This window comes from Macaca nemestrina, chromosome 1, assembly GCF_043159975.1.
Source record: "Macaca nemestrina isolate mMacNem1 chromosome 1, mMacNem.hap1, whole genome shotgun sequence".
NCBI classification, from domain to species: Eukaryota; Metazoa; Chordata; class Mammalia; order Primates; family Cercopithecidae; genus Macaca; species Macaca nemestrina.
The window spans coordinates 17291547-17313517 of NC_092125.1; the positions used below are offsets into that span (position 1 = coordinate 17291547).

Consider the following 21971-nt stretch of genomic DNA (forward strand, 5'->3'; position numbering starts at 1 on the left):
AACTAGCCGGGCGAGGTGGCGGGCGCCTGTAGTCCCAGCTACTCGGGAGGCTGAGGCAAGAGAATGGCGTGAACCCGGGAGGCGGAGCTTGCAGTGAGCTGAGATCTGGCCACTGCACTCCAGCCTGGGTGACAGAGCGAGACCCCGTCTCAAAAAAAAAAAAAAAAAAAAAAAACTGTAACAGTGCTTGTCAATAACCTAGGTCAGGAATATATGACAAAGATGTCTGTGGACATCCGGTAAATTTTCCTGGCTGTACAAGGTTGGACTCTGCAGTATGAAGGTGGCCTCATGTGAGCCACCCCTGAGAATGGTAGGTGTCACAAAGCTCTTGATAAGAAATGGGTCCTCATATTAAACTAAATCTTCCCCTTCTAATTTTTAGTTCTTAACTTGTTGAGGATATTTCCTTGTGACTGCTGACTTGACCCATTGATCATGTAACCCCAGTCTGCTCTCCCTCCCTTTGGATGGCTATGATATCAGTACTGTTCTGTGGCTCCCATCAGGCCTATCTCCACCCAGGAGGAACCATTTAGCAGTGGGCACCCTGTACGCACCCTGCCCATTCTCCTAAGCCTTCGCTTTACCATTAACAATGAGGGTGGGAGGCAAACAAAGAAAGGTGGGAGAGACAAAGTAAGTCCACACACCTGTCACTGAGGCAGCAGTAGCAAAGAATCCATAATGATTACCCCAGCTGTAGCCTGCCCCCCTCTGTTTTGGCTTCAGAGACAGCCTTCTATGGCCCCTGAAAACCAGAAACCCTCTTGAAACTCATTTGCAGCACTGAATTCTAGGATTCAGGAATGCTAAAACAACTGGAGTGTTCAGACACAAAGCTTTAAAACCCAGAGTGCAACTACCATGTGTCAGTGACAATTACACCATTTCTGCAAAGGCAAGCTTGCTCTGTAAGCTGAAGCCGCTGTTGCTACATATTGTTAGGAACCTAAGATGTTAAAAGACATATGAGATGGAAAGGTGTATTAAGCCATTCTTGCATTGCTATAAAGAAATACATGAGGCTGGGTAATGTATTAAAAGAGAGATTTAATTGGTTTATTGTTCTGCAGGCTTTATAGTAAGCATGAGGCTGGCATCTGCTCGGCTTCTGGGGAGGCCTCAGGAAGCTTACATTCATGGCAGAAGACAAAAAGAGGCCAGGCACATCACATGACAAAAGCAGAAGCAAGAGAGCAAGTGGGGCGGTGCCACAGACTGTTAAATGACCAGATCTCGTGAGAACTCACTATCACCAGGACAGTACAATGGGGGGATAGTACTAAACTATTCAAGAAGGATCCACCCTCATCATCCAATTACTTCCCCCCAGGTCCCCACCTCCAACACTGAAGATTACATTTCAACATGAGATTTGGGCAGGGACACACATCTCAAGTATATCAGAGGGGGTCTTTCAGAGTGTCCTTGTTGCATATTGGGGCTCTCAGGCCTTTTACAGCCCATATTTATCAGTTATTTCCAAACAGAAACCAGATCAAGAGCATTCCTAGGAAGCTGAGTTAATGGGCTACACCATGGTCCCGTTAGCCCATGTGTCCTAGCCGTTCACATACCTTTTGGTATAGTTTGCTTTATCCTTTTTCCCTCTTTTGTTCTCTTTATTTGTGGCCCCACTTCCCAAGCCAAATCGTGCTGAGGAATTGTGAATGATCTAAGTTGTCCATTGTAGACCTTAGGAGAAAGTTGGAAGGAAGGAGAAGAGCAAAGCTAAGCCACACCTGCTCTCACCAGACAGGAGAGTGAAAATAACCATGGAGCCTTGTACTTGGTAATTCAGAGGGAGTACAGTTTAGTTCCATCAAACTAATATGTTTAAATAATGATAAAACCAGATGTGTTAGAGGGCATTTTATAGATCATCTCAGCTCTTTTTCTCATTTATAGATGAGAAAACAGTGAGGTCAAGGCCAGGGAAATGAATTGCCCAAGTACCCAAGGGGTGGTCAATACTGCTCATGATTTCAAACCTTGGTAGGCAGCTGGCCATCCTTGCAGCAGCAGACATTGCCAGAGCACCCAGGCAGCAGGACAAGGAGCCCCCAGCTGGCCGACACTTGGCTGACAAGTGGCCTTCACTCAGCAGGGCCGGGGGCTGGTGGCCCATGTCCCCACACTCAGCTGACAGGTGGCCTTCACTCACCAGGGCCGGGGGCTGGTGGCTCATGTCCCCACAGGCTCAGCTGCAGAGTCTTCTCCTCTCCCCATGACTGACAGCATGCTGGATCACAGCATCCTGGATCATCTCCTCCAAACATCACAGCTATAAGTGTTTGTCACAACCTTAATAAAAATTCAGCTTGCCACAGACAATGCAGATTTACCAAGATAGAGATTGAGTTTTCTATCAGTGTTGATATCCATGGGTTAGACAAGTGAGAGGACAGGATAAGGTTGGTAGAGAACCCGATGGCCACATCCAGATGATGCTCTGCCTGGATCCTGAGGGCTTATAATGTCTGCACTCTAGTTTCTGATGGAGATTGTTTTCATGTCTTCATTGGTATCTCACTTAATGCTATGGTATTTTTAATAATTCCAATGGTTAATACAGGGTTAAATTGTTTTATCGTTTTGAAGCAGAGGACTATGAAAACAAGTGTTTTTTAATGGAAGGGACAAAAATCAACGAGAGTGAGTTAGGAAGTCTTTGGCCAGGCCATGTGTTTGAATACCACTATTTAAGATTATTGGCTAGGCACGGCGGCTCATGCCTATAATGTCAGCACTTTGGGAGGCCAAGGTGGGCGGATCAGAAGGTCAAGAGATCGAGACCATCCTGGACAACATGGTGAAATCAAGTCTCCACTAAAAAACTTAAAAAAAATAGCTGGGTGTGGTGGTGTGTGCCTGTAGTCCGAGCTACTTGGGAGGCTGAGGCAGAAGAATCACTTAAACCCAGGAGGCAGAGGTTGCAGTGAGCCAAGAACGTGCCACTGCACTCCAGCCTGGCAACAGAGCAAGACTTTGTCTCAAAAAAAAAAAAAGAAAAAAAAAAAAAGATTATTTAAGGCCAGATGCGGTAGCTCACACCTGTAATCCCAGCACTTTGGGAGGCCGACAGGCAGGCGGATCACTTAAGGTCAGGAGTTCAAGACAAGCCTGGCCAACATAGTGAAACTCTATCTCTACCAAAAATACAAAAAATAGCTGGGCATGGTGGTGCATGCCTGTAGTCCCAGCTACTCGGAGGCTGAGGCAAGAGAATTGCTTGAACCCGGGAGGCAGAGGTTGCAGTGAACCGAGATCATGCCACTGCACTTCAGCCTTCAGCCTGGGCAACAGAGCAAGAATCTGTCTCAAAAAAAAAAAAAAAAATTATTTAAGATGCCCTCTTCCAATGATGGAAGTCATAATTTGGGGATTCCAACTACATTTTCCACACAGAACCCCTCTGACAACTTCCTCTTCTCAGAGTCCGTCTCCCACGGCAGTGAAGATCCACGCCTTCGGCAGTTCCTCGGCTCTCCCGTGGCAGTGAAGATCCACGCCTTTGGCAGTTCCTCGGCTCTGCAGAACGATCTCATTATGAGGTTGAACCCGTTTTCCTTGACAGCTGGAAACGTGTCATCTGAATTTTCCTTAACGATACTCCTAACCTGCCTTCTCATCAGTAAACTTGTCCTTACAATTCCTAAACCCTCCCAACTCATTTCCTCTTGGGAGTGCACCACCAGATTTTATAAGTACTCCATTCACTTTGGTTTTCAAATCACTAATTGGTCCCTTGTATAAGACCCAATGCTATGGAATGCAGGGGAGGGACATACGAAGGGGCGCTAGTCAAAGGACATCATAGAAAGGGGCTGAAACGCAAGTCTTTTGACTGCTATCAGGCTGAAGTCCGCTTTGCTTCTGTTCTGCAGCCCTACTATAAATGGTTGACCTCTTCATGGCTTTGAAACGGAGATGAGTAGCCTTGCATGATCCTCTTCTGCCTTCTTACCGGGGCACTGATGGGAAAGACTCCCAAGTCTTTCACAGTGACTCAATATCAGATAATGGGTTTGTTCTTCCCAAGGTCTTCTTAATGAGGCCACTTTACAACAGAAGATCTTGTCGGAAATCTGGGCGCAGAGTCGGTGCTTGTGAGATTAGGCCCTGGAGGTGAAGGCCCTTGCAGGGCTGCACAGAAAGGACCTCAGGCCTCCCACCATCTTCTTCCACTGCAATGTCTTCTTCGTGGAAGAGACAAACTCCTGACGGATGCCTGGAATACGTCTTTATATGAGGTAGTGGGAAGCTACATGCAACCAGAGATTATTTCAGAATGGAAAAGGAAAAATTAAAACTGAAAGTGTGTGTCAAAGCCAATTTCTTAAATAATGGCTTATCTGGGGTAAAAGGAACCTGCCTCTGAAATATGCGCTTGTCTTGAAAACAGGCAGGCACCCCAACAATAGATCATGTATGGAAAACAAGTTGAGTGGATGAGTAATTTAATGAGAATTTTCTTCAACTGGTTTCCAAAGCATTGTGAAGACTGTGTGCCTGTCATCTGGATTGGTTTAAAATAAAACTCAGTTGGTTTTTTTTTTTAAGAACAGATGGAAAGAAGGACACAAAGGCAAACAGTATGCAAACAACAGCAGAATTTCAAACAGGAGTGGGGAAAGAAATGGAAAATAAACAGAAGTCTAGGAAACAGCTACAACTTCAGTCCTAGAAAGGCATTTTCCAAACTATGATGTAGACACTTTAAAGCTTAAGAATCTCTGCGACTGTCTGCAGCCGAAGCATCAGACTGTGGGGTCTGTTAGGGACCTAGAGAGCGCAGGTATCACTAGATCAGGGTTGGACTTTCAGGACATTTGGTTTCATTAAATCAGTAAAAGGAGTTAGGAGTAATAAGAAAGTTTTCAAGCAAATGGAGAGAAATAACCTGACAAAAAGAACCACATGACACGTACATTTTTTTTTCATTACTAAGATGGGAGATTAAAAAAAAACAAAGAATGAAAGCAAGCCAGTGTTGAAGGACTGAGTGATCCAGTACTGAAGTGAAAGTTCTCGTTTTTGAGATAGAGGTATTGATCTGCCCAGACAATCACATCCCCGTGCCTCGCATGCCTCAGGCTGTCTTCACGCTGTTCACCAACTAAAGGCTTCCTGCCGCTGCCCACAGAACTGTCCCAGTGCAGAGTCCCCTAGAGAAAGCCAGATGAAGTCCAGGTGTCCGCTCTGGTAGAGAGCTGGGACTCTGCAGTCTCTGAAGGTGAATCTAGCGCACACAGTCCATGGCTCTCCTTTGAATTACGACAGGTGAGACAGAGACCAGAAAGAGTTGTTGGGAAATGCCACATGCAGGATCTGGCCAGGGTGCCACCGAGCAGCCCTGGAAACATTTTGGAGCTGGTCTCACCACCCCCGGCCCCACACATCACACATACCACACGCATGTACCCCGAAAGCAAATTCAAACATTATAGAGACCCAGAGGCTGCTGGAAAATCACACCCTCCACAGACAGGCGCACATGAGAGGCCGCAATTTAGGGTGGACTGACTTCCTTCAAGACAGAAGACAAAGAGGTGGAGATTAACACACGGTTGGCTAACTATGGTAGAACCCGCTAAGAGGGTTGTCTGTACCTGAACTTCAGGAATAAAAGCCACCAGCCACAGATCATTTGAATTCAACTGCACTTCCACCATCAATGGCACAATTCTAGTCAAACAGAACACGCTCTTAGCACTAAGGGCAGAAGAGGGTGTAGCTGTGTTCACTGTTGGTGCCGTCCAAAGAAATGTATTAATTAAAGTAAGGATAATTGTGATACCCCCCCAAACCACTTCCCTATCCTTCTCCCTCTGCCTAGAATGGGTCTCTTCCCTCCAGAAATACCCAGAACCTTCTATTCTCTCTTCCCACATTAGGTATTGCCCTCGAAACCTGCCTACACTCTGAGGAGAGAATGGAAACTAATAGGCAATGCTCTGCAAAGTGTATATGCATTTATAGCCTAGTCCAAAAGGAGTCTGTGACTCTAGACTTTCCAGCACCAACCAACAAGAAAGGCAACATCACAAGGCCCCGGGCTTGCCGCATCAATGAGTGCCGTCAGCTTTGAAGCTTCTTTGAGAAGTAGAGACCCGCACACAGCATCTGCCCCGTTCCACACAGGTCCAGCCCCCACCACATTCCCAACAGTGCACCCCCAATAGCTGGAAGAATAAAAATGCTGGGTACATACTACAAAACTGAGATTCCCATTTATTCTCAGAAACTGAGAATACCTAGTACAAAACTGAGATTCCCATTTATTCTCAGAAAGTGCACTACTAGAGCAAAATTCAAGTCATGATCGTTCGAAAATCAGATAACTTTGCAGAAAATATTTATTCTTTAAAATATAATCTAAATTAGTTTTTAAATTAAGTCATGTCACCAGGCATATCTCAGTTTGTGGAGGAAATGACAACAGCATAATAATTTTGGAAGGAAACACTAATGACTAATCTCTAAAAACAGAGTTTGTAATAGGTTAATAGGCTGGCAATAGTGATGGTATGTCTAACATTCTTGTATGTCTTCTTGACGATGTTTTAAGGGCTTTCTAGGGGCCTGTCAATCTCCCAGGCCCCTAACATGCCACAGTTCATGCTGCACTGATCAAGTTGAAGCCTTATGGAAACTGATGGAGCCACAGCTGGGCAGCACACCCTGGTCCAGCCGCCTTCCCACCAGGAGCTCAGGATAACACCAACAGACAGCTCAGGCCCCTCAGAGATGCAGGTCACAGAAGTTGGCACACGTTGGCCAACTACTTATCAGAAGTTGCAAATCTATCACACCTAAGATCGTTGGATGCATTATAGGGAAAGGAGGGGAAGACAGGTATCTCTAATTAGAACCTTTTGCCTAGCTCATCTAAGAAAGGACTTTCAATTGTAGTGGTCCATCAGTTTTACTCTGACCATTTAATTGGATGCCCATGGGGCTCCATGCCCTTATCACTCTGGCCCTTATCTCGCCTTCTTACAAAATAGAGCATATTGGCCTTTGCCTCTTGGTGTCCTGCCTGGGAGTGATGTTCCCTTATCAGGAGCTTCTCCTGATGATCCCAGGCAAAATGGTGGCCAAGTGTTCAAACCTCATCTTCTGAGCCTTCCTCACTCTCCCTTTCTTGTATCCTGCCCCACCCTAAGAACTGACCTGTCTCTAGGCCCCCCGTACCCTCAGATCTCCTGTAACCACTGCTTACAGGCTCAAGTAATGCCCCCAGAGGTAGTCCCTTAGCTAGCTTTTTCCTATTTAAAGTTCAGCTCTGTGTTCTGCTTTTCAGACATGGGCTCTCCCCAGGTCTAAAGGATAGTACGAATTTTAGCTAGGAAAAAATGTGATTGCTGAATAAGGTAAGACCCCTCTCAGAAACCAAGGCCCAAACAATTTCATCTCAAGATCATCACAAAGAGACTCTGCTATGGTTTAGATACTTGGCCCCTCCAAACCTAATGTTCACATTTGCTCCCCAATGTTTAAGGTGGAGCCCCAGTGAGCAGTGTTTGAGGCATAGGTGCAGATCACTCTTGAACAGATTAATACTCTCCCTCAGGGGTGAATGAATTCTCACTCTATTAGTTCCCCCAGAGAGCTTGTTAAGAAATGCCTGGCACCTCCTCCTCTTTCTTGCTTCCTCTCTGGCCAGAGATCACATGGCCAGAGAGGAAGCAAGAGAGAGAGGCCCTCACTAGATGCAGATGCCAATGTCATGCTTCTTGTACAGCCTACAGAACCATGCACCAAATGAACTTATTTTCTTTATAAATTCCCCAGCCACAATTGTTCCATTATAGCAACACAAAATGGACTAAGACGCTATTCATTAAGTGGAAATGGATCATCATAAAGGTCTTCATCCTTGTCATCTCTAACACAGGCCTGACTTATATTTTTGTTAAGGGCCATTTTTACTTTTTGCACTTCACACTCAAGACAACTAGCAAGGCTGTCCCTAAGTTAAATATCTGTGAAGACAAGAGAGGCTCCCCTGTGGTCATATACCTTTCAGGCATATTCTTCTCTCAAACACAACCATCTGCTTCCTTCATTACTTTTCATTCACTCATTCATTCATTCACTCATTCATTCACTAATTCATTCATTAATTCATTCAATCATTCATTCATTCACTCATTGATTCACTAATTCATTCATTCATTCACTCATTCATTCAAGCAAGTTGATATGTTTGATATGCTGGTATGTAGTCTGGGTCCCAGACTAAATGTCTTCAAGATCAGCACTCTCTATCAATCTTCTGAAGCTTCTCGTTATGGGTCCAGCAACGTGGCTTCTTCCTCACATTCAGGGCAGCAGGGTGGGGAGGCAGTACATACCCCTGCTCTTGCCCTGATTATTATTACCCCATGATTGCATTTCCCCATTGCTCCTCTCAAAAATGTATAACCGGTAACTCTTTTTTTTTCCTTTTTAGACACAGGGCCTTACTCTGTCACACAAGCTAGAGTACATTGGCACAATGATAGCTTGCTGAAGCCTCAAACTCCTGAGCTTGAGCAATCTGCCTGCCTTAGCCTCCTGAGTGACCAGGACTATGGTTGCTTACCACCATGCCCAGCTAATTATATATATATTTATTTTAGAGATGGGGTCTTGCTATGTTGCCCAGCCTGGCCTTGAACTCCTAGCCTCAAGTGATCCCCCTGGTCAGCCTCCCAAAGTGTTGGGATTATGGACACGAGCCACTGCACCTGGCTTACTGACTCTTTCTAAAGGCCCTAGATTTAATTTCATGTTATCGTCTTCTTCACCTCTCTCACAAAGAGAAAAAAAAAATAAAGTTTGATTAGGCTACCAGCTGTTTTGAGGATGCATAAAGGCTGGTCTAAGCACATCCCAGGACTGGAAACTTCCATGACAATGGCCTTGGAACTCAGTATTGCCTAGCAAAACCACCCTTGAGAAGGAATAAAGAAAGAGATGAAAAAGAAAATAAAGGAAAACGATGAACGAGGGAAAAAGGAGTTAAGGACAGAGTGGAAAAAGAGAGGGGAAATAGAGAAAATAAGGACTAAGAGTAAAAACTGGAGACAAGATAGGAAAGCAGAATCTCTTCCGATCTAAAGAGGGGAGAGTGGAGGGTTTGGGGCAGGTGCTACTGAGGGCTCTCCTTTGCCCACCTTGGAATGCCAGCCACATGCATGTAGCTTCTTCTCAAAAGCAGAAATAACTGTTTATTTTTTTATGCGTCTGGTGGCATAAAATGCCATGAGTGTCCTCTGAGGTTTTATTTTGCTTTGTTTTTTCTTGTCCCCCAGCCAGCTAAGCAGGAGCTTTAAAACGCACTCAATGCCAAAGCACATTCATTGCAATATAAATGGAAGATTAGCAGAGGAATACTGGGTGGCAGCTTTTTTCTCTCCCTTGCCAATAGCCAGGTTTGAAGCGCCCTGCTCACCTTTTAAAGATAGTCTTAACCAAGCTGACGATTCAGCCTTGGCGGATTAAAGAGATGGTGTCCTTTCATTAAGCCATACATAGCGCTCCAACTGTTTCCTAACCAGGGTTTCCAGTTCTTCAGTTTATAATCATTTGCAAGGACTTGAAACTTTTCTTTCTAAACAAATCTAACTGTATGGGAAGATCTATCAACAACAGGAGAGGAAAACTGCTGACTGATGGGTAACACAACAATAACATATGGGCCACAGGGCTGTGTGCCCAAGACTCATCTTTTTTTTTAAAGCTTGAAAATGAATTCCTCCTGTCCTGCACACTCAGGAGGGTTTACTAGCAGCCTAATTAATTAAGAGCATCTACGTATCTGACGGGGATGCCCCCATGGCTGGAACAGGTGCTCTCTGCTCCTCCTGGGTACCTCACTGTTCCCTCTATTATTATTATTTTTTAAACACAGTTCCAAACCACTTTTTACAGCCTCCAGCGTCTAGCTACGGGAAGCCTTCCACAAATCAGCTCCAGTTCTTCTGTGCTGCCTATTCTCATCTGAAGCAAAAGAGGTACATCCGTTCATGTTAAACAATTACTTTCTCTAAATCTTTCTCATTTCCGATCACATGGAATGACAGTGTGATAGCTAACCAGACATGTGAATAAGTCATGGAAGATTTTTTTAATGCAGATTTAAATAAAATATCCCTCATTATGGTGCTTAATTCCATCTACTGCTAAGAAGACAGCCATCTGGAGCATACCAGTAAGGTGGGTATTAAGGAGGCATGCACACCCCGTACTGTAACACTGAAGCAGAGGTTTGACACCAGGCCTCAAGAAGACTGGTGATGCTATCAAGGAGGAATGTAATTGTGTTGATTTATGTGTTATTTTTATTCTGTATTTTAAAGGAATGAAGACTGGCTATCCCGAGGTGATAAACGAGGTCTTAGAAATGGCATCTTTCTTTTGAAGTTTGTCCCACGAAGTTATACCCTCCTGCGGCAGAGGATGCGCAGACCGTAAGCTTTGCCACAGCGCCCTCTTGTGTTCAGAGAACCGCAATGACATTTCCTCGTCTTAACAAACTATTATGACTTTAATTACAGATTAATTATACCCTTTCATCAAGGTTGAAAGAAGAATCCATACAAAGCATGACGACTAGAATGTCGAAGACATGCTTTCTTTTCTTTTTTTCTTTTTATTGTGACATCATTTCTCTTCAATGCCCTTTCAATTAATAGTAGTTGAGCGTTGGGGGCTGAAGTCAGACCCTCTGGGTTCAAATCACATTGCTGTGTCCTGCAGGCTGTCCTCGGGCAAGTTACTAACTTCTCTGTGTCCAGAACTCTGCATCACGTACTTATATCCTAAGGTAGTAGTGAACATTAAATATTAAGGACTTCAAAAGTGCCTGGAGCCTTGTAATAAGTGTTCGCTGTTGGTCATTATCATTGATTTTTTTTTTTAATAAATCAAAGAATCGTTACATTTCTGCTTGAAGTGACTTCAGAGATAATTAAGTCCAAGTTTTTCATTTTGTAGATGAGAAATCTCTGGTCCAGAGGAGCAAAGTGAACTGCCTACAGTTGCCTAATTATTCAATGGCAGAGCTGAAACTGGAATTTAATTCTTCTGGTTCTCTAGGGCCCGGGTTTCTGTCTTTTCTGGAGAACAGCTCCCATAGGAAGCTCTTTTTGCTCTGTGTGTGTAGCGGGTGGACTTGCAGGAACTTTCTGCAGGGCCCTGGGGGGATGTGGGGCGCTATGGGAAAGGCACTGAGCCACACTCACACACCGGGCTCAGAGGTCTGGGCACAGGAGTAACGAGTTCAGTAATCCCTGCCCCTTCTTGCCATGACAATGAAATCAATAATCCAAGACTTAGAGAACTGGATGATGTGCACTATAGTCTGCCTAGAAATACTGGTCTCAACCACTTTCAGGAAGACCAAAATGCCCACACACATATACCAAAAAATCTAGTGCCTGTAAATCTGTTTTTAGAGTACCAGATTCCTAAGCTGCCATGTCTTCTGAGATAATATCCAACTCCAAAGGCTAAGTTTCCAAGAGGGCCTTGTATCAATATGGAACTAAGAGGCACGCTGGCTGCAGAACTGACTTCTCTCATGGAAAGTTTCTGTTCATTTTCTTTTTAAAGAAGATATCGTATCACAAAAAGACAAATGTCACGTGATTCCACTTATATGAGGCACCTAGAGTAGTCAAATTCAGAGACAGAAAGTAGAACAGAGGTTGCCAGAGGCTGGGGGAAGGGAGAATGAGGAGTTATTATTTAATGGATATAGCCAATATTGCCAAGGAAATAGATGTCAGTCTACAGATTAGTGTTTACACTTTCAAAACTCAACCTAATGTTTATTAGGCTAAAGATTATTTTATCTTGAATTAAGACCCATAATACAACGCAGGTTTAGCCTCCCATCTTGGGTGAACCTCTGGGATTTCTTAACCTCCTTTTGATTTCCTGGCATCACTGAAAGCCGACATATAAACAAACCAGTGTAACACAATCACTGGCCAATGTATTGGTGATCTTTGGCAAACATGAAGAGTGGGCATTAACGAATGATACCAGACAATTCTCTTCCCCCACAAAGACATGTGGACTTCAGATAGGAAACATGAGCATATAGTAATTGTCAGACTCCCAGGTCAGCATGTCTGTTTGGAAAGAGCTCTCGAGTGAAGACCGAAAGACGGGGTTCTGGTTCCAGCTCACCTATGCACTTCTCGGACCTTGGCAAATGGAGTGAGTTCTCTGGGCCTTTGCTTGCTCCTCTCTAAAACAGGGACTCAATAGGTGATCTCTAAAGTCCTTCAGTGATCATTCTGTGACCTGAGCCCAATACCGCTCCAGGTCTACCACAGCTGTGGTGTGGGGTACTATTCGTAACTACATAATTGAGAAACTTTCAAAGGAGATTTAATTGTACTAAGACTACCACGTGACCAAATAAAATAATTAGACTGCTACTTTCTCTTTCTGGGATAACCTGATATTCAGGATGAGAGATTGAACATAGGATTTTATATATCAAAACAAAAATAAAATTGGAACGAACAATATACAAGAATTTTTGTATAAGGAAGCCTTCTTAACATCTATCCTTTCTTTCTAAATGGTCATTACGTCGTTCAGTACCAAAAAATGGTGTCCACCCCCTTAGAATTTTTTTTTTTTTTTTGAGACGTGTCTCCCTGTCACCCAGGCTTGAGTACAGTGGTGTGATCTCGGCTCACTGCAAGCTCTGCCTCCCCAGGTTCACACCATTCTCCTGCCTCAGCCTCCCATGTAGCTGGGACTACTGGCGACCACCACTACACCCCGCTAATTATTTGTATTTTTAGTAGAGACGGGGCTTCACTGTGTGAGCCAGGATGGTCTCCATCTCCTGACCTCGTGATCCACCTGCCTCTGCCTCCCAAAGTGCTGGGATTACAGGCGTGATCCACCGCACCCGGCCTACCCCCTCAGGTTTTCTAATGACACCATCAATACATAGAAAACAGAGGCAACGCGTATGAGCCTCTTATAACTGAAACTCTTATAAATGAAAGATCAAGGTACTTGTTATACAGACGAGATATAGGGAAGCCTGATGTAGGGAAAAAAAAAATGAAAACTTCTAAAATTCCTTTCTGTTTTCATCTGAAAATTTGCCCTCAGAAATGAGAATAATGAAAAATTATAAGTAGCGTTTTATAAATGATGAGTTGCATGTGTTTTTATTGTTAACTTTGTGTGACAAAAACTATGTTTAATCTTAAGTGTTCATATACTGCTAGCTGGCTATACTCTGCAAAAGGATTTATGAAAAAGATTTTCATAAAAAAATGTCTATAGTGCCAGCCAGTACAGCCCTTTCGTGTGCAAAAGCACTAAACAGAACTCCCCAGTGCAAGAGCAAAGGGCATTTTTCTCTTCAGGGGACACAGTGATTTCCTCCAAGAAAAGGAAGAATTGAATACTGGCTTTGATTCTGAGTTTCCGCTCATGGACTTCTGATCTACACTGGTGCTTTTCCTCTACATTGTGCCACGAGGGACTGGGAGTAGACTAGACCTTGACTCCAGCATCCTTTCATCCTTACGGAGATGAGAAACCAGGGACTCATTACCCTACTTTCTTAAAAAGCCCAGGGCAAAGAAATGGATCAACTCGCCTAGAGATTCTGATAATGGAAAGAAGTTGCAGTCTGTCCCATGACAGTTTTATGAGAAGTTCAATCTAACCCAAGAGTCTGAAAGAAAGCATACTGTCTTATTAAAAGCAATGGTTCGAATCTACCTGAATTCAACATAAAACTATGCTTTTGTTAAAAGAATGTTTTAGGCGGGGTGCAGTGGCTCATGCCTGTAATCCTAGCACTTTGGAAGGCCAAGGCAAGCAGATTCATTGAGGCCAGGAGTTCGAGACCAGCCTGGCCAACATGGTTAAACCCATTCTGTACTAAAAATATAAATTAGCCAGGCATGGTGGGGGGTACCTGTAGTCCCAGCAACTGTAGAGGCTGAGGTGGTAAATCACTTAAACCCAGGAGGCAGAGACCTCAGTGAGCCAAGATCGCACCACAGCACTCCAGCCTGGGCAACAGAGTGAGACCCCATCTCAAAAAAAAAAAAGAGAATGTTTTATAAATTATGTCAATTAAAACTAAATTCTTGTTAGTTCAATATTTTCACAGCAATGAGCCTGCAGACCCTGTGAAGACATTACAAACTATGCACGTGCTGAAACTTGGAGCTTATCTACAAGCTAATGAAAACATGTTGGTCTTTTATTATCCCTTTTATTACCAAAATGGGATATCGACTTTATTGCATGAAAGCCATATGAGTCCTTTGCAGAGTCAGAGGCTAACTCTGTCACTTATTTGCTATGAATGGGGGCATTTTTTACTTACATGAGCCTCAATTTCAACAAACTGAGAACAATGTCTACCTTCAAGGTGAGAAATAAACTCATATTCATAAAGTATTCCCAACTGTGCCTGACACATGAAATCTCCAGCCATCATCACATCAGCACTCCATGGTGCAAGTCATTTTGAAATGATCACCTGATTGGAAAATATTACCAAACTAAATGTCTTTCCAAGTGCAACAAAGATATTCAGATGTTTCCTGGGTCACTTGAAGTCACCAGTATTAACCCAATAAATGGCCAGAGACACTTATATCCTCTCTAAGTGAAGAAGAATGAAGATATCCTTCTAGTTCTGATTCTATAACATTAACTAAGGGTTGTCTAGATACCATCCTTAAGTAACAAAATATTACAAAGCAATCATACCCCAGATACTTCAAGACAGAAATGGCATCTGAAAATCAGAAGAAAAAAAATTTACCAAGTTCTTTCATAGGCAGACTATTATTCTTATGCTCAAATAACTAAAAACTACTTACTAAAACTACGGAAAACCATTGAAGTAGTCATTTCTTGAGTACACTCCTTTGGAGTCCAATTATGACACCCCTAAGGGAATCCTCACAATGGAAAACAGTTGCCATGAGTGACGAGAACACCAAGAATGCTCAGCTCAGAGGCAGCATTCCGTCTCTGCTCTGCCTAATAATAGCTGCTGAAGCTATTTCCAGCCACTTAGGCCTCGGAGTCTCAGATGCCTCATGTATAACACCACCTACTCTACAGGGTTGTTTTGTAAATCAGAAACGAAATAACGATGATAAAGCTTTTTATCATCTGTAAAGTAATAAAACTGTTGTCAGGTACGGTGGGTGCTGGAGCCATCCTCCTGGTGAGAGCCAGTTGATAAACTTTCAAGAATTTTGTGAGCCACTTGTTAAACCAGAAATAGCTGGAAATCAGCCATAGTGGGAGATTTACACTATGGAAATAGCCAGACGTTGCCAATCAGGACTTTTTTTTTCCTGGAGAACTGGTTCCTAAACATTTAACAGCACACTATTGGTCCTAGTCACTGTTGTAAATAGATATAAAGCTTCCTAGGCCTACAGATGAGTGACCAAATATTAATGGGAAAGTTATCTACTATGAGGTGATATCTCAATCAGATTCTTTTTAATTCACTGTACGGGCAATGCAAAAAATAAGAAAGCATACTAAGAGATGAAAATGGAAAAATATCACGTGACAGCAACCTCTTGTACATGCTGTGGTCTGGCCTTGATATTGAATGGCATCATCAAATTGCATAATCACTAAGATCTACCAAAACATAAAGCAAGTTAAAAGATAAACGTTACTCCAGATATAGCGGCTACTGTAGTGAAATCAAAAAGAAATAAATACAAATAACTAACTAATAATTAGGCTCTGAGAAAAATTCAGTCAAGTATGTCCTTTCTGAGAAAAAACTTCCAAAACCACAACAACCAAAAAAAAAGAAAAAACTTGTCAAAATCAATGACGGAGTCTGGGTGCAGTGGCTCACACCTGTAATCTCGGCACTTTGGGAGGCCAAGGTGGGAGGATTGCTTGAGGCTAGGAGTTCAAGACCAGCGTGGTCAATGTAGCAAGACCCTATCTCTAATAAAAATAAATAAATAAATAATAATAAAAACAATGACAGAAAAGGCTCTTAACCCCAAAATGTAAGAAGCACTCCACCCAAAGGACACTCTCAATCATGTTTCATGGCATCTTTGTTAGACAGATAACCAGTCCCACCCTGATGGATTTCAATTCATACAATGGCACCATCACAGAGCCCAGATGAAGCTCCTGTTTCCGATGTTCTTCAAGGACTTTCCTGTACCGACATTCACAGCAACAGAACAAAACTAAGTTGAAGACTTTCTTTAGATAAAGGAAATAGAAAAAAAAAAAAAAAGATTGTTTTTACCAATACCATTTGAAGGCAAAAGTGCCCTTAGGGAAAAAAAAATTGATGAGGGACAGAATCATCTTCAGCTGCTAGGTCCAAAAACGCAGTCTGCAATTCTGCCAAACTCATCCCACACAGGACTCTGCTGGCACAGGTTACTCTACAGCAAGAGGATGAAACTGGCTTAGATTAGAAAGATTTGCCCCAATTCAAGGAATGAATCAGTGAGAGATAAAGGGTAGGGAAATGTGTCTCATTCAAGCCAAATTTCAGTTTCTGCAAGTGCAAAAAGATAACAAAAAATGAGAAATGCGGGGAATGGAAAATGCCTGATAGTGATAAGTCTGAAGATAGAAATGAATTGACTCTGCAGCAGGCAAAAATATTATGACATGCAGCTAGGAGGGAAAAAATGTTGGCCCTTTATTTTCTTAAATTCTTTCCTGAAAACGTGGGCTTTTCATATCTGCTTAACCCTGAGAAGGCTCCAAACACACACACGGTAAGACATTACACAAAATTTTTTTTGATTTATAGGTTGAGCATCTCTAATCCAAAAATCTGAAATTTGAAATACTTCAAAATCTACTATTTTCTGAGCACCAACATGATGCTCAAAGGAAATGCTGATAGGAGCATTTTGGATTTTGGATTTTTTGGATTAGAGATGCTCAACAGGTAAATAAGCAAATATTCAAAAAAAAAATCCTATATCTAAAACACTTCTCATCCCAGGCATTTTAGATAAGGGATACACAACCTGCATTATTATGTTGAACGTGTCTTTGGCTTAGAGTATTGTCAGTTTTTCATAAACTAGAAAAATCAATCAAATGCCAAGATTCTTTAAAGTTTTATAGATTTCTGCAATAAAATCCTAAACTATTTAGAGTTAATTTAGTTTGCAAATATGAAATTGTATGGAAGAAAAAGACATCACTCCATTTCTCAGTTTTTTACCCTTGATTTCCAATTTTCTGTGGTACAAGATCTCTACCTAAATCCACGTTAAAGCATTAAATTTAATCTCCTTCCATCACTAAACCTTTTACAGAGTATGAAAACTGGCAGCCACCTTGCCATGGGAGCCCACATTCTCTCTGACTGACAAACTTTGTACTGCTGGAACAATACGTGGACGGGAAACAGGAGCCCCAACAGAAAGCTCGGCTCATCAACCCTCCAAGTCCTCAGTTTTCGACTAACACAGAACCTGGCAGGAGAGCCCAGGCTTCCCCACTCTCTGGCACTCATGCTCTCCATCATCTACTGGTGCTTCTTGTTTTCTTAAGAAGAAAAACTCAGTCAAAATGCAAAAGGAAAGAGAAAATGGTTACATAGAAATCCACTTTCAGAAAGAGCCAGAAGAGATTTTGATGTAACGGCAACAAAAAATTCTGAAGTAGGCAAGAAACGGATGTTTCAGACTGAATGCTTGTGCCCTCCCAAAATTCATTTGTTAAAATCCTAACCCCAAAGGTGATGGCATTAAGATGGAGGGCCTCTGGGAGGTGACTAGGTCATGAGGGTAGGATCTCCATGAATGGAATCAGTCCCCTTACAAAAGAGGCCCCAGAGAGCTCCCTCACCGCTTCCAGAATGGGAGGACATATGGACATACGGACAATGGAAAAGGCACCATCTATGAACCTGGAAACAAGCCCTCACCAGGCACCGAATCTATCACTGCCTCGATCCTGGACTTCCCAGCCTCCAGAACCGTGAAACATACATTTCTGTTGTTTATGAGCCACTCAGTCTATGGTACTTTGTTACAGCAGCCCAAATAGACTAAGATAATGGAGATAAATAGAAAAGAAATAGAGGAGGGTGGACAGACCTAGATCATTGATGAAGAAACAAGTGAAAATGTGTCAGACAGACATGGGGCACATCACAAAATTTTTTTAGTGGGGGGATTGTATAGGAAACTAGGTATTATTTCTAAGCTGAATTCTCAGAACCAGAAGTATGCTGGTTTCCAAAATAGGTTGATGAAATGCAGCTCCCATAGATGAGACCGTGAGTTCGGACACCATTCCCTGGAGCCAGCTGAGGATGAGTGGGCACGCAAAGGTTATAGAGTGTATTTTAAAATACAGATTAGCTTTTGGATTTTGCAGACTTTTCCAGAATACCTCTGACCCAATCAATACCATTCATGGGGTGACTCTGCAATTCATCAACGTTTTACATTTCCAGACCCCATCTCTGAGGTTTCCACTTGCCCCAGATACTCGGAGAAACCTGGGAACCAGGCAAGAGTTATTAAGATACTAAGAAGGCCAGAAGCAGGAAGGTTTGGAAACTTCTACAGTACTCCCTAGAGAAATGGGACATGAGGAAGAAACTTGGACTTTGCAACATCTTTTTTGAAAGTAAATAGAAAAAGGAAGACTACAGGAATCAACTCCAAATTGTAACCTTCAGTGGAACAATAGAAAAGGTCATCTAACCCAGCGAGTGCGTGGAATAGTAAGTAGGAAGGTTGAGAAAGAGTAGGGAGATGGGGGAAGACAGCATGCAACACAGACCGGAATGAAGACGAGCACCCTTGCCACCTCCAGAGACAGGCAGAGCTCACAACGCAAGTTCAAAACAGTGCTCCCTCCTCTTAATAAGGCTTTCAAAAAAGATCCACAGGAAATTGACCAGTTTTATCCACATGGAAGACTGATAATCAGCCCTAAATGAATCATAAATTGACCAACCATTGGAATCACCTGGAGAACTCTGAAAAACATGCTGAGTCCAGGCCCCACCTTGGACCTAGGGCCCAGCAGGTAGCCGGGATGCTTAGTCAAGGAAGAGAGCCACGGCTATAAACAAGCCCCCCGACTTAATGTCTTGGAAGACAAGGCAAGAAATTCAGTTAGGCTACACTTTATGGGGCAAATGAATTATTAATTGAGTTAGTAAAATCTGTTTTATTTTGCTTTTTTGGTGAAACAACTGAACTGACACAAGTGGTTGTCTGCTTAGATGTTTCTCCAGGCTCCATCTACAATTGTATTCAGCCAGGCAAGCCACTGGAATGCATTTCCTGGCTGCATTTTAACCTGGGCCTATAGCGGCAAGAGTTAGCTGATGTTCTCCTCCCTATGCTCAAGTGCCTTCAAGGAAATTTGACTTCAAGGTGGGGTGGTGGCAGGAACTTAGGTTTCTCCTCTATACACCTTTTAGAAAATGCTTGGAAATCACAGCCATAGAAACCAAGCAGCATTCTTGAATGCACTAAGCGGCCAGATTCCGGGTAGCCGGTCCACAGTCTTTCTCAGTGTGGCCCATCTAGTTCTGACGATGAGAAATGGCTGCATCTGGGCTGTGCCGATGCCACAAGAAAGGGCAACAGACTTCAGCTAACTTAAAGATTCTCTGTAACAAACAAACAAATAATTTTTTAAAGATTCTAATCATTCTAGGTTCTTGTTTTCCTGTGTTAGTTATAAAATCCCAGCATCATCAAAAATATTTGACAAGGTCCATGGAGAATATCTAGTATAACCCTAACTTTTGCTGTGAAGAAACTGACACCCATGGTGTTTAAATGGCATGGCAGGGATCTAGGACAAAACCCACATGTTGTGATTCCCAGGCCAGTGGTGTCTCCACACACCTGGAGTTCCATCAATGACACTTATCCAGATAATTGATTATAAACATGTTAAATCAGTTAAATAGATCAGAGTTTTCCTGCACTAGACAGGCTATCAGTGTCAACCCATGACTTTGAAATGTGTGAAAAAGTAAGAGTAGTACTTTAATTTCCGGAATAAATTTGTACTTGGAAAAGTGGGGCTGACACATTGGAGCCTGTAGCTCTGGTGAGTCCCCTAGAGCCCTCGCCTTTCTTTCGTGACCAAAACTCAGAGGGCCTTGACCGCCCTGCGACCCGGACAGCTGCAGGTTTTTCCCAGCAGGCTTGAACCCAAACCGGGGCCTTCAACATTCCCACACATTGATAAAGGTATCTACGTTTTTGCCCAAAACACTGAAAGAAATTGGCCCTGGCCCTAAGCCAAATTCCTTAAACCCTCATGTAAACTCCATCCCCTGAGCACCTCGCTGCAGACGTTTCTAGGTGGAAGGCCCCTTTGTTCACGCTGCCGTCGCAGGATTGCTACAGCCCACTCTGCCTAAGCTCCCCTAATGAATGCTTTGGCCTGATCACTCTGGCTTTTACTGCTTCTTTCTTTGGAATCTCAGTAGACCCCATCTTGGGAAAGTTTGGGGCTCTCCCTTGTGGGGACTCCCCTGCCACCACCTTTGGGGCAATTCCAACGATGGGTTCGGCAGGATGAAACAAGGTCACAAAATGAAGCTTCAAGAGGATATGAAGGAAAATACCGTGACTTCAGTTCCCCACTGAGCAGCACTGGGAACCATTATCATTGCAACCTGCTCACGCAGGGTAGGCAAGCTCCCTGGGCTGCGGCCACATAAAGAAATGGCAGGGGCAGGTTTTCAACTAGAAGGTCATGTGCCTGCGCACAGGAGAATTACTCTGAAGCAGGGACATGAGAGAAAATCAATGCATGGGAACTAACTGGGCTGCAGGCGCTGAAAGCACCTGGAAATAAGCTCGTCCTTAAAATAAATAAGACAGGTTTCCACAATATCCACAACATTGCTTCAGCAACTTTGATTTCAAACAGCATTTCATTACCAACTGCATTTTAATGGGCACCCCGAGAAGCAGAGGGGAAGCAGTACAGGGGAAGGGGGAAAGGAGATGTCTAACTGCTGTTATACTCCTGTACTTGCCACCTTCTTCCTGCCTCTTCATTGCATAGTTTCTGTGCTGCATTTTACCATCCACATGCCACAGGATTCATTATGTTCCAATACACTGTGACACATCAATCTGCAATCCAACCGAGAGCTCATAAGGTCACCATCCAAATTGGGCAACCCATCTCCCATCTGATCATTCTTGCAACTAATGAGCTGTTTAGGCTCACACAGCTTGACAAACATTTATATGAGTTTATGTTTGCTGAAGCCTTTGGCATATGCACGTCAAGTCAAAAACAAAGCTAGAAGTGTCATCGCCGGATAGTCACCCGGAGAGTGGCAGCCACGACTTTCACATTCGAAGTGCCATTTGAGGATCTGAACTTAAACAGTACGGCAGCTGTTTGATTTGGATATCACGTAAAATTAATGGCCTAACTAGCAACCTTTTTTGGAATATGCATGTGAACATATTCAAAGAAGAAAGATGTGCCGAGGGTTTTTACAGACTTTGAATCAAGTCCCAAATTAGAGACTTGCTTTTGTGGGCTGTGAAAATGGACCAGCTGAAGAGAAAGAAGGAGAAACGTCACTTCCCTTTGGATATAATCACCCTTAAAGTCATTTCGTGGAAAGGAAAATAAGTCACACTTAGGAAGGAGAGAACATACAGGACTTTTGGTTTGAGGGCATGAGGGACATCTCAATTGTATTGCTCATCCTCAACCCCTGCCCTCCAATATTTGTGGCTTAGGCTTTATGTTGTAAATGCAAGAAAAGGGACTACTTCATGAAGAGAGTTCAAAAAGAGAAGTGGGATTTCAAATTTGGGAAGGAGGATTGTTCTTTGTGTGTTTGCCTTAACAGAAATGAAGTTTAACTGCTTGCATCAAATGGGGAATATTCTATCACTGTGGATTAAATAACAAGTTCATTTATAGAAACTTATTTTTGTCTT

At 43.1% G+C, this 21971-nt stretch overlaps 1 protein-coding gene across 13 annotated transcripts in view; it reads right to left on the reverse strand.

Moving 5' to 3' along the window:
* The window catches only part of LOC105499180 (DISC1 scaffold protein), a 426110-nt gene that overhangs the window by 171974 nt on the left and 232165 nt on the right, over nucleotides 1–21971 (reverse strand). Inside the window, exon 10 of one of the 13 annotated variants that reach the window (XM_011771670.3) lies at nucleotides 14–19654. The exons of the other annotated variants lie outside the window; for them this stretch is intronic. Coding sequence (XP_011769972.2) covers nucleotides 19644–19654 — 11 coding nt within the window. The 3' untranslated portion in view covers nucleotides 14–19643. Of the gene's footprint in view, nucleotides 1–13; nucleotides 19655–21971 lie in introns of those variants that run through there. 13 annotated transcript variants of the gene reach the window in all.